The 16,001-nt window shown below is 37.7% G+C and overlaps 1 protein-coding gene across 2 annotated transcripts; it reads left to right on the top strand.

Moving 5' to 3' along the window:
• The first annotated feature begins 221 nt into the window (after positions 1-221).
• On the top strand, positions 222-14,921 carry ERH (ERH mRNA splicing and mitosis factor). Of its 2 annotated transcripts, none has more exons than XM_032624338.1 (4): positions 222-323; positions 3,907-3,994; positions 7,820-7,940; positions 14,412-14,921. In XM_032624338.1, exons 1-4 carry the CDS (start codon positions 321-323, stop codon positions 14,512-14,514), a joined length of 315 nt encoding a protein of 104 aa, XP_032480229.1. In that variant the 5' UTR covers positions 222-320; the 3' UTR covers positions 14,515-14,921. The 2 variants fall into 2 exon arrangements, with proteins under 2 accessions (XP_032480229.1, XP_032480228.1); XM_032624337.1 differs by having other exon boundaries at positions 276-484.
• Positions 14,922-16,001: the final 1,080 nt, after the last annotated feature.

Genomic DNA, 16,001 nt, shown 5'->3' with positions numbered 1-16,001 from the left:
TCAATTTAGCCGCATGCATAATAACGAGAGTACGGAAGACCGCGTCTTGAAAAAAAAATGATTCTTTTTCAAGTTCCGATACATTCCCCGTGGGTCTCGTCGCCCTTTTCCAAGATGGCTGAAACAGAGTCAGTATCTGCTCTAGCTGCCGGAAATATGTTAGTCTCTATGGTCCGAAAGGTTCTTTCGCGGTGTCCTTCTGACGACTTCCGGCGGCTCCTCTCGCGGGGATTGGCTGTTGGATACATTGCGGCTAAACTCGTGTGCGGCAGCGGAGTCGGCGGTAGAGTCGGCAGCGGCGGCAGCGAGAGTTTGGCGCGATGGTGAGAAAGGCCTAACCGGTTCTCCGAGCCCCCAGCCGCCAGGATGACCCCAGCCCCTACCTCTTCTCCCCACCCAGTCCAGCGCGAGTATGCAGCTGCTCGGCCCTCCGGCGTGTGGGTCGACCCTTCCCCTTCCCGCCGCGGAGACGCTGGGCCTGGCGGTAGGCCCCGGAGCCAGGGTCCGCCCTGCGGTTGCGCGCCCGCCGGCTGGCTCGGGCAAGGCGTGCGGTGCGGAGGATGCGCTTTTTCCCGATTGCTGCTTGGTAGAGGCAGGCATGGGGAGGGTGCCCTTTCCCTCCAAACTCTCTAGCTTCCTGTGGGAACAATGGCCGAGGGATGTCTGACAATCCTGTCCCAAAGCTGACAGATTGAGTCTACTGCACCCAGCGTGTGGGCCAGGAGGGGTCGTCTTTGCTTTGTAGCGTGCTCTCTCAGCTATTTCCTTTTGTATTTCTGTGCTCTGCTTTATTGGAAAAATATGTAATATTTTTCCTCTTCTCTAAGACCTCCAGTGGCCTGGTTTGGTGTGGGTTTTGTTTTTGTTTTTTCAGCCCTTAATCCTATGCTTATCGTTATTTATATTCTCTTGGGGCTGGAGGCAGAAAAGATAGGTTCAGCTGAAGGTCCAGGTTCCTTAGAATCTGACCGGGTTGGTAGTGGAGTGGTTGGGAAGGGTTGTTTGTGGTTTTTTGTTTTTTGCTTGTGTGTGTGTATTTTGTAATCCGCAAAAAGGAGACGCTTACAGGGATTCTGAGGAGTCATGGTTACTTCCACACTTCAATTTTCGTTTTCTGGTTGCTGCAGTTATTAACAGATTATGCAGCTAATGTTAACAAAGAACTTTTTCAGGTTGTCCTTTAATGAATTTCAATGTTTGACCCAACATAATCTCCCAAAGAGGACTAGGAATTAGAAGACTGGGTTTCCAGTTCCTGTTTTGTTATAACTTGGGCAAGTCGTTTCATCTCTGAGTTTCCTTCTTTCTCTGCCTTTTATGTCACTATTTGGTATTGTATTAAAATGCTTAGATTAAAATCTGGGAAAATGACAGCAGTTAATATAAACAACCCATTCTCGTTGAACAAATATCAGTGATAATTCCTTATTTCAAGTAGAATTAAAAATTGGAATTTGTATTTAAAGGGAACAATTATTGGTTCAAAAGTCTTAAGTACTTTTGGTTTACTGAAGATACCAGCTTCGATTTCTTTTTTTTTTTTTCTTTTTGGTAGTTGGGGAGAAGCATTTGAAGCTAAAGAGCCAGTGTTATGTACTGTAGTATTTCTGCAACAGTAGAATGACTATTAGGGTTCATGTTTGTGAGACTTTAAAAAAGTTAACAAAGCCAGATTAACTATTCATTAGAGTGAATCAAAGCCACTTGGTAATCAGAGAGAATAAGGATTTTATTAAGGTAATCCTGCATAAATTTTATTTTTCTGATTTAGGTTTCACAGTGTTATCTCCCTATTGTGGCAAATATAAATATATATATGTTTGCCTATATGTACTTATGTTTTGTGTGTGTGTGTGTGTATATATATATATATATATATATGGAACTGGTTATTCCCCTGAGAAAGAGTACCGTAAGGAAGGCCAGGACCAAATCTGTCCAGAAGAAGGAAAAAATTGATAGGGCAAATATATTTGGATTTTTAGTGAAACGAAAGGGTTCCAAAAATGGCTCCAATAAGAAGAAAGTGACCAAAATTGGTTTGAGAGGTATTATGATCTTAAACTGGTGACAGAAAGGCACTGTCACTTAAGAATAATAACCATTTTGACTACAGTTCTGTACATTTAGTCATTTCTTGTTCTTAATTTTTAAGCCTTGTCTTTGGGCAGTAAGTACTGAAAACAGTAAACTTCGCTCAGGTTCACTTTAAGGGTAGATATAAAAAGCATACTGTATAGCCATTCCCATATCTTTACTCTTTTAAGTGACTTAATCCTTTATTTTGCATTAGAATAAGAACAAAATATAGTAGCAACTGGTATGGCTAGTGTATGGGGCAGGCCCTTTTGCAGGAATGCTAATGTAGTTTATAAATTAATTTTCTTCTCAACATATGACCTATTGAAACTACTGGTGACTTATAAAAACTTATAAATAACACGTAATCTAATATGCTGCTTTCTTTAGCTTTTACTCACTATTTAAGAAAGGCCTTGATTGTGTTCAGGTCATTATAGGTGAGAATTAGTTTTCATCTCTTGTCATCAAGTTTCGTTTTATTTCAAATCCTCAAACTTTTAATCAGAATGACTCCATTTTTGATGGGGAGGGAGGAGTACGATAAATTCTTTTGTTTTTCATATTGTGTTCAAAGTACTGTTTGGGGGTAATTATTCAGAAAGTCTAGGCATCAGCTATTTCAGTTGCAGATTGTTGGTGGTTAAAAATTCTGATCATTTCAAAACAGTTTGGTTCCTGTAATTAGGAGATTTTGTTTGTTTGTTTTTTACCCAAAAATAATAGTACAGCAGAAGAGAAGAGAAAAATATGAATAGTTTGATTTAGGATTGGGTTTACAGTGAGGTTACATCATACTTGAATTTATTTAATAAGTCTTACACACTTGGCAAAAAATTGGAAGGGGTTGTATCCTCAACAGACCAACAGTGTCTGGGGGCATTTTTGGTGGTCACAGCTTGGCCAGGAGAGGGTGGGAGTGCAGGTACTACTGGTATTTAGTGGGAATAGACCAGGGATACTGCTGAACATCCTGCAACGCACAGGACAGCCTCTGCAACAAGGAATCTTCCAGCCCCAAATGTAGTAGTGCCAAGGTTGAGAAACCCTAAAATAGACCCACTAACAAAAACATGCTCCCCATTGAGGGTGAGATGGAAGATAAAAGTCTATCTGCTGTTCTTTAGGCCTATTCACATCTCTTACAATGTGATCCTCTAGCTATTTTGTGTGATTCCAGAGTTTAAAAATACATAGCCCCTTAAGGTGAGTCATCTACTAGGTGAATAATTTAATGGATTTTCTAGGGTAATGTTAACTATATATACTAATTTTATATTGCCAATTTATCTTACGCCTTAATGTTTGAGTCTAATCCCTGGATAAGATGTGACTTCACCGTTGTGCTAAAGTTAGAAAAAGAACATAGATTGATGCAGTGCTTGCAGTCATTATAGTGTTTTCCTTTTTCTCTCCTTTCATCAGCCCATATCTGTTTTTATTAGGGACTTAATAGGATTAGAGCTAGAAAGTGACCAATGGAGATAGAACACCTAAGCAGGTTTATAATCTGGCTAGGAAGATAGGTGCAAAAGAGAAAAAACAGTACAGGGTAGCTTATGCTGAGTACTTGCAGCCAGTTAAGTGCAATAAAAGTTTGACAAAGCACTCATTAAGGACTGGGAGGCTAAGAGAGACCCTACAGAAGGTAATCCAGCTTCTGGTGCTACGCTTGGGCAAAGGCATAAGTATTGTAGAAGGAGCACCCTGATTAATAGTGTTTTAATAACTAGTGATCATTTGTGATGAATGGAGATTCTATCTCATACTATGAATTTCTCAAATATGAGTTGGAAACTTATATTGAAATCACTTTTCTTTCCACAGTCTCACACCATTTTGCTGGTACAGCCTACCAAGAGGCCAGAAGGCAGAACTTACGCTGACTACGAATCTGTGAATGAATGCATGGAAGGTAAGTTTAAACACTAGTCGAGGGGTAGAAATCTTTGCGTTTGTTTCGGGGGTGGGGAGGTGTTGGGGGGTCGGGGGGGCTGGGCTGTAGAGACTCCCCATTCCTACGCTAGTGTCCACACCAGCTTGTTGACGCTGGCCAGGGTGAGGGTGGTAGGTGCTGCAGCTCTCAGGTGTCTTGAGTTTGTGTTTTCCTCCAGATTTCTTGCATTGTTAATTTGAGCAAGGAAAGTGGATACTTAGGACTGTATTTGTTGAATATTTGAAATATAAATTATATATACTGTCTTTTTCTGTTGCAAATATTACTTTACGTTTTTTAAATCAAGCTCATTATATAATGACTTTCCCAAGCCTCTGATTGTTGTGTAAATGTTCTGTTATTTGTTATGTTATTTTGTTACTGTGTTATGTAAATATTTTACAGGTATTCCTTATATATTGTGGTTAAACTCAAGCACTATAGAGTAGTTAAGGCAGGCCCGAGGAACCTAATAGTGCCTACGGAACCTAATGGTCTGCTTATTAAACAAATAAATGTTAAAAGCTGGTCCATCAGAACGTTAAAAAGTAAAAAATCAGCTCAGTGAATAAAGGCAAATGGAACCAAATCAGTATACCTTCGTGTACATTTGATAAGCTGGCACCACCCTGAAGGGAAGTATTAGCCCTCAGTAAACCATTAGATGAGAGCACATAGATTGGATCATCACAAATTGGATTCATCTTTACACTTAATCATTATATCAAGTAAACCACCCTGCGCCCTGTCCAGCAAATTGCACGTTCTTCACTTCATATAAAGATGTTATAGTCGGTGTTTTTGCTGCTGGCATGTCCCTGAATTTGTTGATTATCTGAAGCTAACAGGGTTAGACTTAAAATCTCTTCATTTAAAACCAACAATGGGTAGACCTGTGGGGGGAAAAAAGCTACTTCTAGTAATTAGAGACAGCTTCTACACTTTCCTGATCCTGCCATCAGATTCTGCTCTAGAAGAGCAAGGCTCTTGTTCTTTTCTTAGGTCCCTTCCTCTGCTGATATCCTTACTTGCCATTAAGGTAGACTTTGTACCTACACTGTCTTTTTAATGAATACACTTTATTTCTAGAGCAGTTTTAGGTTTAAAGAAAAATTGAACAGGAAGTACAGAGAGTTCCCATATACTTCTCCCTAACCCCAGTTTCCCCTATTAATAAATCTTGCATTGGTATGCTACATTTGTTACAGTTGATGAACCAGTATTGATACGTTTTTATTAAAGTCCATAGTTTACATTAGAGTTCATTCTTTGTGTTATGCAGTTCCGTGGGTTTTGCCAAATGCATAATGTCATGTATCTACCATTAGAGTATCATATAAAATAGACTCACTGTCCTAAAAATCCCCTGTGCTCCACGTATTCATCCCTCTTCACCCCATCCCTGCTGCCTGGCAACCACTGGTCTCCTTGCTGCTTCCATTGTTTTTGCCTTGTCATAGAATTGGAATCATTGCCATATGTACCCCTTTCAGACTAGCTTTTTTCACTTAGCAGTATGTATTTAAGGTTCTTCCATGTCTTTTTGTGGCTTGATAGCTCTTTTTTTTTTCTTTTCTTTTAAAATTAGAAATGGTGGTTTATTTTCCATTTTAAAAGCTAAAATGGAAATACTGGAATCAGTTCTCACATGGTGGTTGCCAAATGGTAATTTTCTTTCTTATTTTTCTTCGTTATAGTAGTTAATATTCCTCTGGAATACAGAGCTTTCCCTCCCTGCATCCCTTTTTTAAAATTAATAGATTTAATTTTTTTTAGAGTAGTTTCAGGTTTACAGGAAAATTGGTTAGAAAGTACAGTTCTACCATACCCCTGCTTCCTTCCCACCCCCTCCCAGTTTTCCCTATTATTTATATCCTGTATTAGTTTGATACGTTAGTTACAATTGTAGAATCAATACTGACACATTAATAACTAAAGTCTATAGTTTACGTTAATGTTTGCTTTGAACATTTTGTGGATTTTGACATGTGTAATGACCATTTACTACCCTAAAAATCCCCTGTGCTCCACCTACTCATCCATCTCATACATGGCGTGAGATGGATCCAAGTTCTTTCTTTTGCATGTGAATGTACAGTTGTCCTAGCACCGTTTGTTAATAAAACTACTCTTTGTCCATTGGATTGTCTTGGTCTCCTTGTCGAAAAGCAGTTGACCATAGATGTGAGGGTTTATTTGTGGACTCTTGCTTCTATTCCATTAATCTGTGTGCCTGTCTTTATGCATAAGCAGTACCACACTGTCTTGATTACTGTAGTTTTGTAATAAGTTTTGGAATCAGGAAGTGTGAGTCTTCTAACTTTGTTCTTTTTCAATATTGTTGACTATCCTGGACCCCTGTATTTCTGTATCAAATTTAGGATCAGCTTCTCAGTTTCTGCAAAAGTACCTCGGATTTTTATATGGATTGCATTAAATTTATAGATCATTTGGGGGAGTATGACCATCTTGATACTGAGTCACCCGTTCCATGAACATGAGATAGCATTCCATTTATTTAAATCTTTACTTTCAGTGACATTTTATAGTTTTCAGTGTGTGTCTTGCATCTTTTTTATTAAATTTATTCATAAGAATTCTTTTTTGATGCTATTTATTTCCTTTTCAGATTGTTGGGATATAGAAATATTGATTTTTGTATATTGATCTTATATCATGCAGTCTTGCTGCACTCATTTATTGGTTCTAATAGTTTGTGTTTTGTAGTTTCCTTAAGACGTTCTGTATATAAGATCGTGTCATTTGTGAATAGAGATAGGTACACTTCTTCCTTTCCAATCAGAATGCTTGTTATTTCTACTCCTTGCCAAATCAACCTGACTAGAACCTCCGATACAATGTTGAATAAGAGTGGCAAGAGCGGATATTCTGGTGTTCTTCTCATCTGAGTGGGAAAGCATTCAGTCTTTCACCGCTAAGTATGATGGTAACTGTGGGTCAGTGCTACAATGAAATTTCCTTCATTGTGAAAGGTTTTTACTTCCTTTCCATTTCACCCTTTCTATTCAGGAACTTATGAGTGATGTTTCTGATCACAGTGTGTGTATCAGTACCAATCAAAAACCCTTACTAAGGGACTTCCCTGTTGGTGCAGTGGATAAGACTCCGTGTTCCCAACGCAGGGGGCCCGGGTTTGATCCCTGGTTAGGGAACTAGATCCCACATGCATGCCACAACTAAGAGTTCGCATGCCACAACTAAGAGTTCGCATGCCACAACCAAGGAGCTGGCAAGCCACAACTAAGACCTGGCTCAACCAAAAAAATAAATAAAATAACTAAAACTTAAAAAAAAAAAACCCTTACTAAGATAGCTTTTGACAACTCTGTGGTTGAATATTACTTTTTCTTAGGAAATTTATGAAGTCAATTTAGAGGTACATGAAGACCTGTATGTACAGGATAGAACATATTTATTTGTTGAATAACCTGCTAAGACACACGCTGTCGGAATTCCCCGGCGGTCCAGTGGTTAGGGCACTGCACTTCCACGGCAGGGGGCCCAGGTTCGATCCCTGGTCAGGGAACTAAGTGCTGCAAGCTGTGCGCGGTGCAGCCAAAAAGAAAAAAGTTTTATTATTAAGGCACAAAATACCAACATTCTGGTGAATTTATAAAATTTTTAAAAATTTGCTAGTGGCAACGGTGAAAACAAAAGTGATCAACTTACTGTTCTTTTCCCAGCCCAACTTTATAAAAATAAATATTACGATATTAGTATATAACACTACTCGTATCTAAAGTTCATATAATTGTAAGATCTTGGTTTTCCCCTCCCTCTTAGGTGTTTGTAAAATGTATGAAGAACATCTGAAGAGAATGAATCCCAACAGCCCCTCTATCACATATGATATCAGTCAGTTATTTGACTTCATTGATGACCTGGCAGACCTCAGCTGCCTTGTGTAAGTATTAGCCACCATATCTCTTAAATTGTATTTTTCTATTGTTTGTTTGTTTGAGGCGATTTATGGTGTTGGGAACTCACTCTGCCTGACACTGATCGTTGTGTTTTGCTTACTATGTATTAATTAATATTTCTTCTGCATGTGGCTCATAAATTAAGTTGTCAACATAAAGCTAAAGGCACAGGAAAATCTTAAGAACTTTGCTAATTGATGCAGTTAGTATGCATCAACTTTGAACTGAGAACTTTGTTCCTTAAACTTAATAATCTTTTTCTTGGTTTTTTTTCCCCATTATAGTCTTTATCTGAAAGCAGTTGGCTTTGATTAAAACTAAGATTATTCTGTTTTCATGACATTATTTTTAGAATGTATATATATAGGACTGAAATGGAATTTAATTTTAATTCCACCCAGTGTTAGTCAGGTATATTTTGGCATGTTAGAATGAGATTTTTTTTTTTATAGACCCTTATGTTTTCTATTCTCAGAGGTTTGTCAAATTAAAATTTTTTTCTAACATATTATGCTTGTTATAATTTATTTCGATAATTACTTATCACCACTATTACTAAGGAGCAAGTGAGTCTGTAATACTTCCTCAGTCTCCTCAACATTTTTGGACAAGAGCCTGAGTATAAGTACGGCTAATTTTAAAAGGGAAAATGGAAGTACCTTATAATGAGATCTTCAGTCACCAGATGCCTTAATGTTTATTACATGCCAGACCCTGCTAGAAGAAAAAAATATTTTTCAGTGGTGAAAAACATATAGGTCCTACTCTGAGGCATTTCCTGGATCACCACTGGAGCCAAGCCTGGACTTGCCGTCTCACCAAAGATTGCTGGTGAAAATAAGCATTTCCTGGGGATTTTTGAGTTTTGTTTTCTGCATCTCTTCATTGTGTTTCACTTATAGCCATTTCATTTTGCTCATTCAGAACATTCAGGTGATCCAGTTCTGGTCTTTAATGAAATGTGTTTATAATTTTATTATTTTAATATAAAAACTCAGAAAACTGTTGAGGCCAGTAGAGCTATATATATTACGCTATGTTAGTTTGTAATGGCTATAGTTGATCTGTTTATTGCCTGACGCACACAGAAAGAGACAAATATTCATTTAACAAATATTTATGAAGTGCCAACTATGTACCATGTGTGTTCTAGGCACTGGGGATTGAACAGTGAATAAATCAGGTTAAAAGGAACCCTGTGAAGCTGCAGAAGAATAAGTGAGGGGGAGAGTAGAGGGAGATGAATTTGGTGGGGCAGAGAGGGTGATATCCTAGAAGCCAACTCAAAAGTACTTCATATTATTGGTAGATCAAATTAATGAGGACTGAGAACTGACTCTTGGTTTAGCTATGTGGAAGTTTTTGGTGACTTCCAGAGCAGTTTTGGTAGTGTGACAGGAGTAAAATCTTTATATAGTCCAGTGAGTTTAAGTTAATGAGGAGAGAAATTGTAGGCAGCCAACACAGACAACTTTTTTGAAGAATTCAGCTCAGAAGCAGAGCATAGAAATGGGGTTATAGCTAGAGAAAGGAATACTTTTTCTTTTCCTTTCCTTTAATTTTGTTTTTAAGCTGAGAGAAATAATGGTAAGTTTGCAGGCTGTTGGGATGATATAGTAGAGAGGGGAAAATTGACGGCTTTAGGTGGGATCTTGGACAGTACGTTAATAGTGAAGTAGGAAGGATGGGCAGATATGGTGGAAGCTTGGGGAAGTTGTTTTCTAATTGTTTTAGTTACCTCAGGTAAATAGGAAGAAGGACACCATTTGAAATTAAGGGTGAGGGAGGAGGTGTCGGAGGCTTGTGAAAAGAGGTAAGAAATTATCTAGGAGGGTGAAGGGATTAGGGAATGTGTGATTTAAGAGGTACGTGATAATGAAGTTAAAGTTAAATTAATCATGTGATAAATAGGTTTTTCCTAGTCACTCTTAACCTGAATGGTTACAGGTGAGTCTCTACAGGTAGAGAATCAGCAGAGATTTTGCTAACAGTTGAGGATGTATGCAAGGGAGTATTAATGCAAAGGACTGAATGACCATGTAGGGGTTGGGATGGCGTGGGGACAGGTAGGATCAATTAATTACAGGTCACAGTGGGGTCAAAGGATTGTTGAAGGTGGGGTGTTGGGAAGTAGTGATCAGAGAACGAGGTGCTTGAAATTGGGAGATTGAAGTTGCTGGTAATGAGAAGGTGTAGGGATCTGGCCAAGGAAGGGCAGGGCATGAGATCATTGGAGGAGAGGAGTTCAAGGAACTTAGAGGCCCAGATGTTGGCAGGATCATCTAGTGGATATGAAATCACCAGTAATGTGTTTATTTACTTTCTAGAATTTGAGAACAGGGAGCTTTGTTTTTGTTCACTGCTGTATCCCCAGTGCCTAGAATAGTATTTGGCACATAGTTGGTATTGACTAAATATTGGTTGTTAAAATACATGTCATCAATATAATATGATTTGAGGCATAGCTTTTTAAAATTATTGGTAATCTTCCTTTTCTCTCATTTGCATTACAGAGCTACAGTCGGAAATGATAGGATGGTCTAAATAAAAGTGAAAGAATCTAATATGACTTCTTTCATGCTAAATTTTGCAGTGTCTTGTATTCTCAGAAGTCATTGATATTATTTATCTGATTAAGCTGTGGGTATTTTATATTATTTTTACACTGTGATGGAGAGTTTTGTTTGTTTTTTGTTTTTTAATATATGTTCTAGGTGTATTTGGTGAAATATTCACACTTGAACTTAAACATTGGATGTTTCAGTTGGAACTGAAAATTTTAACAGAGCTAGTATGCATATTCTCATTTCATTCTTTAAATGAATTGTTGATTTTATTTTAAAAATTAATGGCTGTCTTTCTGATTCTATAAAAATCACTTATTGAGACATTGGGTATCTAATCCTGATGGTTTGGGATATGGCACTCATTCGCAACAGATGGGGAATTACTTACAACCTTGGGAGGTTATGGTTAAGATCTAACTGGAGTTTTAGGATTAGACATAGCTGAGTTTGAATCCTGGCTCTGTCATTTGCTAGCTCCCTTGGGCAAGTTAGCTTAATACTGCTAAACCGCAGATTGCTTATTTGTAAAATTTAGATACCTCTACCTTACAGGACTACTGGTGAGGATGCAGTGCTTACTTAGCGCAGCAGTATCAGGTATATGGCAGGAACTCCATTTTTAACTAGGTTGACATCAGGCAGGGTTTTATTTTTAATTAGAGTGAGGAGGTTGGTTCTTTAAAATTTGCCCCAAGTAGAATGATAGTTTCAAATTTCACAAGTGAGTTACATTGTACTGTTAACGAATAAAGAGGTGTTATGTTGGTTTTTTGACAGTGAAAGTTACACAGAGTAAAATAGTAGCTTTTATGGGGACATCTACAGGTGTGTCATTAGTGATAGAACATAACGTTTCTAACTTCGTGCCATTAAGTGTAAACCAGAAACTGCGTCTAGCATGCTAAGATGACTTCTAATACTTGCATTATGAAAGCAAAACAGAGGAAATACATCTTTAATTATATACATTATATACAATTATATATATTACAATAATTATTTAATTATTATAGATAATTTTTTCTAAGCTGTAGTAGTTCAGATAGTATAAAAGAGAGATTAATGGTAATCTATAGTTTTTAATTGTCTATAAAACTGTAAACTGTAGCTATTTATGTTTCTATCTCTAATGTTGAACTTTTGGCCTTTGAAAACTTTCAGAATCAAATTTGGATTTAGAACCATTTTGCTCATATGACTTTGTTATTTGAATGTTCCAGAGAAATAAGATTTCCAAAATTGCTTCCAAAGAGGTCACCTATTGCCATGGCATTTCCTATAACAGCACATCCTGCCCCTCTCCTTAATCAGGGATTGTGACTTGGCCAAGAATTGGCCTCAGACCAAGAATTAAGTTCATTTTTGGTTTGTAATTGCTGTGTACTCGTTGCTTGTATTAAGTTTAAATGGCAAGATATTTTTAATTATTTATTCTTAAACCAGTAGAGGAAGAATGGAATAAATAAGATACTTTGTTGACATAATTAAACCCAAAACAAACTGACCATGCATTAATAGTAAAATTTATTCATGAAGGATTTGTATTTCATATATTTGAAATCAGAGTACAGATTTCTTCACAGTTCTGTGATCTGTAAGGTGGTTTTTTTTGTTTGTTGTTGTTTCGTTTTTTTTTTTCTTTTTTAAATAGGCTTTTTTTAAGATTAAGATAACAGCCTGTTGGCCTTTCGAAGATGAGGGCTTTTCTTGTTTGCTTAGAGACAGAGGGACATTTTTATCCTTAGTTATTGTAATAAGGAAGGTACTCCTTCCTAATCAGGAAGACAACTTGATATCGGTGAAGACCCCAGCTGATTTCCCTGCTCAGATTCACAGCTTCTGTTCTTGCATAAACCTGCACTTAGTTTTATTCTTTTTTGGCCACGCTGTAGGGCATGTGGGATCTTAGTTCCCTGACCGGGGATCAAACCCACACCCCCTGCATTGGGAGCATGGAGTCTTAACCACTGGACCGCCAGGGAAGTCCCTAAACCTGCACTTACTGACCATAATAGTAGGCTAAATGATTTATCTGTACCAACAGCTAAGGATTTTATTAATGTACTTAACATTTAATTGTCTCATTTTCAAGTGTCAGTTAACAGCCATCAACATACAGCTTTCCATAAAGAAGGCATTATTAACTATTTCTTACGTTGGAAAATAGCATGCAAGTTGATGGATTCTGAAGTGATCTTGGTGGGGTGAATGATCTATCTAAATAAGACTGTCCCACCCAGATATTATAGTTCTGAAAAATTCTTTTCCTTTTTTATTTCTGTTCCAGTGTTAATATAAATACTGTAGTCTATTCTGCCCTACCTTGGAGTAGACTAGATTAGCACTTATTTAATTAGGACATATGAACAGAGGATAGTCAAAGAACATTGGTTTACTTTTTAGAGTATTTCTCATTGTAACAAAAAGACATTAGTAAAAAGCCAAATGTTTTGTAAAATTAGAAAGCTTATGCATTTTTAATAAACCAGATTCTGACCTTGCCATTCAGGGAAAGAATATGATAATGGTGTAAGGCATTCTTACTTTGGAGTTTGTTTTTCTTCAAAAATTGGGTCATACGTTTCTAGCTTAGTGGTTCACGGTAAGGACTCTGGTCAGGAGTGTTTAAACTTTCACTCCTTGCCTGAAGTCACTTAGCTAATAAGTTACTGAACTTTTTTGAGCCTTGGTTTCCTCCTTTATAAAAAAAGGGTAATAATTTTATCTACTCAACTGCTAGGTATTGCTTTAGGCACTCATCTGAATCAACTCACTTAATCCTGTTTACAACAGTTGTAAACAGGATTAAGTGAGTTGATTCAGATGAGTGCCTAAAGCAATACCTAGCAGTTGGCAACTTCTTAATAGGTATTTACTATCATTTGTATTTATGTATATAATTTTTTGCTGAGAAGCTAAAAAATGAGGCTTCTGGGTAAAATGAAACAATAATTGATAAATTAGATATTTCATTTTTTTAGGGCATCCCTAAGGGTTTTTTGTTGTTTTTTTTTAAGGCAAGTTGTATCCTTCGCCTCTCTTGAATGCCATGCAATATTTCCACCAGATGGTGCACATGACTTTGAAACGCTGTGATGTGCCTTGTATTTGTGCAGTCTCTGCTTACTTATTGTCTGCTTTTTTCATACTATAGCTTTAGTTTTTTTTAACTCCAAAAAAATGAATTTATTGCTTAACCAGCTAGATTTCAGTTGTAGGTCAGCTGGAATGTTTCTGTTTTTTGAGTCCTCTAAAGATACCTTGAGTGATTTGGCTATTAAGTTGATGCCTTGTACTCCCAAAACCCTGGAATCCTATTGGAGCTTCATTGCTAATGCTACTCCTTGTACTCCAGACCCTTCCCAGCCTCTAGCATTGTTTATATTAAAAAGCAAATCCTAAAATACTGGATGTATATAAAAGTATTTCCTCCTGTTAATACTTTTCAGGGAAGAAATCTTTGTGGCAGTAACATGTTAAAGGTTTGGTTTTTTTTAAGTTGATTCAAAGTAAATTTAGCAAATTTGAATTAGTGTTCAATTTTTGTTTTTTAATCACTAAAAGAACCATAAAAATAGTAACTATGTAGGAGAAAGAACACATGGTTTCTGGTCATACTTTGTCAAGAAGTAGATGTGTAACATTACACATTTAACTTAAGATCTCTAGGCCTTGGTTTCTTTTTCTGCTGTAAGATAGTACTAGGTGATCTAAACTTCATATCGCTTAAAATTCAACAGTTATGTAATCGCTCTTTTACATTTTCATTAAGTTCATGTATGAACATGTGCACATCTGTGCTATCATTGGGCAGTTATGATTTCAGGTTTTAAAAACGTGACAGTAATTGACCATTGTAACTTTGCCTATTACCTTTCTGTTCCTCAGTTACCGAGCTGATACCCAGACGTACCAGCCTTATAACAAAGACTGGATTAAAGAGAAGATCTACGTGCTCCTTCGTCGACAGGCCCAACAGGCCGGGAAATAGTTGAGTTTGGAAGCGTTAGGGGGATGGGGGTGGGCTTGGAACACAGGTGTGTACAGTGTGCTGTAGTAGAAGTTTTGTATTATAGTAATCCTGTTTCCATTTTGGTACACTCTAGCCAGGATTGAATGTATTAGATAAAATAGGATCTTGTTCAATCTGAAACCCCCTTTGCCCCCTTCTCTCCACTCCTTTTTTTTTTTTTACTTAAACATTTTTATGATGATTTAGGTGGAGGTTGGTTTTTATCAGTTAATGTTGGTTCCAGTCCTTCAGACTGTCCGCACCTGCTTTATAACATTCACTGTACTAACCCTTCTTCAAATCAGGGTGGGGTGGTGACGCGGTTTAGTTACGTCCTCAAGACAGAGTCTTAGTGAGAAACAAATAAATGTCCTTTAGTTATATTTTCCCCTGAGTGATTTTTTTTTTTTTTTTTTTTTTTGTCTCTCAACTGAATTGGATTTTCTTGCCAAAGCATTATCAGTTTCTAAACCAGTAGCCTGCTACACAGTGAATTTGAAGAAAACCTATATATGTGCTGAATTTGTTTTGCTGTGGCTTATATGAAGCTAAAGAGCTTTTACCTCATTTTCCATCCTTGTAAGTGAATCTCAGTTGTATCTCCAAGGTTTGTACCTACTGTTGATGTAAACATTATGAAGCTCTTTCTGGGGACATAGCTTATCTACAGCAGCAGCCAGGTTAATTCCGTAGCTTTGGTGATGTACTTCTTCTGGAAGGTCCTTGTGCCTTCTCGTAGCCTTCAGCAGTTGAATGCTGATTACCACCCCTGTATAGAAGCTATGAGGGTGAGGGAAAGACCACAGAGAAGTACAAGATAATCTTGGTTTTAGTGTAAAGACTGTGGTCACATTGTGACTTGAACATACACTACATTGTACCTCCAGTCATATATGAGAACATTCCCTGATTCTACTATTATCACACTTCACCAATAGCAAATAATATCTTTACACACTATAAGATCGGCAGTTTTTTCGGAGGCTTCATGACTGGCCTCATATTTCCCTTGTCCCCGCCCTCACTTCCACATTAGAGCTTTAACTGTTTTGTCTTGTTTTATGCAGAATGAAATTATATGTGTAGCTTTAGTTAATATTTCACTGTGAATCAGCTAATTTTTAAAGCTAAGATGTTCTCAGGAAAAAATATAGATCCAAAAGTAAGTCAGATTGGGCTTCCCTGGTGGCACAGTGGTTAAGAATGCACCTGCCAGTGTGGGGGACATGGGTTTGAGCCTTGGTCCAGGAAGATCCCACATGCTGCGTAGCAGCTAAGCCCATGCGCCACAACTCTGAAGCCCTTGCACCTAGAGCCCATGCTCTGCAACAAGAGAAGCCACCGCAATGAGAAGCCCGCGCACCTCAGCAAAGAGTAGCCGCCGCTCGCTGCAACTAGTTAAAGCCCACGCGCAGCAACGAAGACCCAACACAGCCAAAAATAAATAAGAATTGTTTTTAAAGCCC

Source organism: Phocoena sinus, chromosome 2, assembly GCF_008692025.1.
Source record: "Phocoena sinus isolate mPhoSin1 chromosome 2, mPhoSin1.pri, whole genome shotgun sequence".
Taxonomy (NCBI): domain Eukaryota; kingdom Metazoa; phylum Chordata; class Mammalia; order Artiodactyla; family Phocoenidae; genus Phocoena; species Phocoena sinus.
The sequence above is the reverse complement of the archived record's forward strand: the minus strand, read 5'-3'. Positions and strand labels throughout refer to the sequence as shown.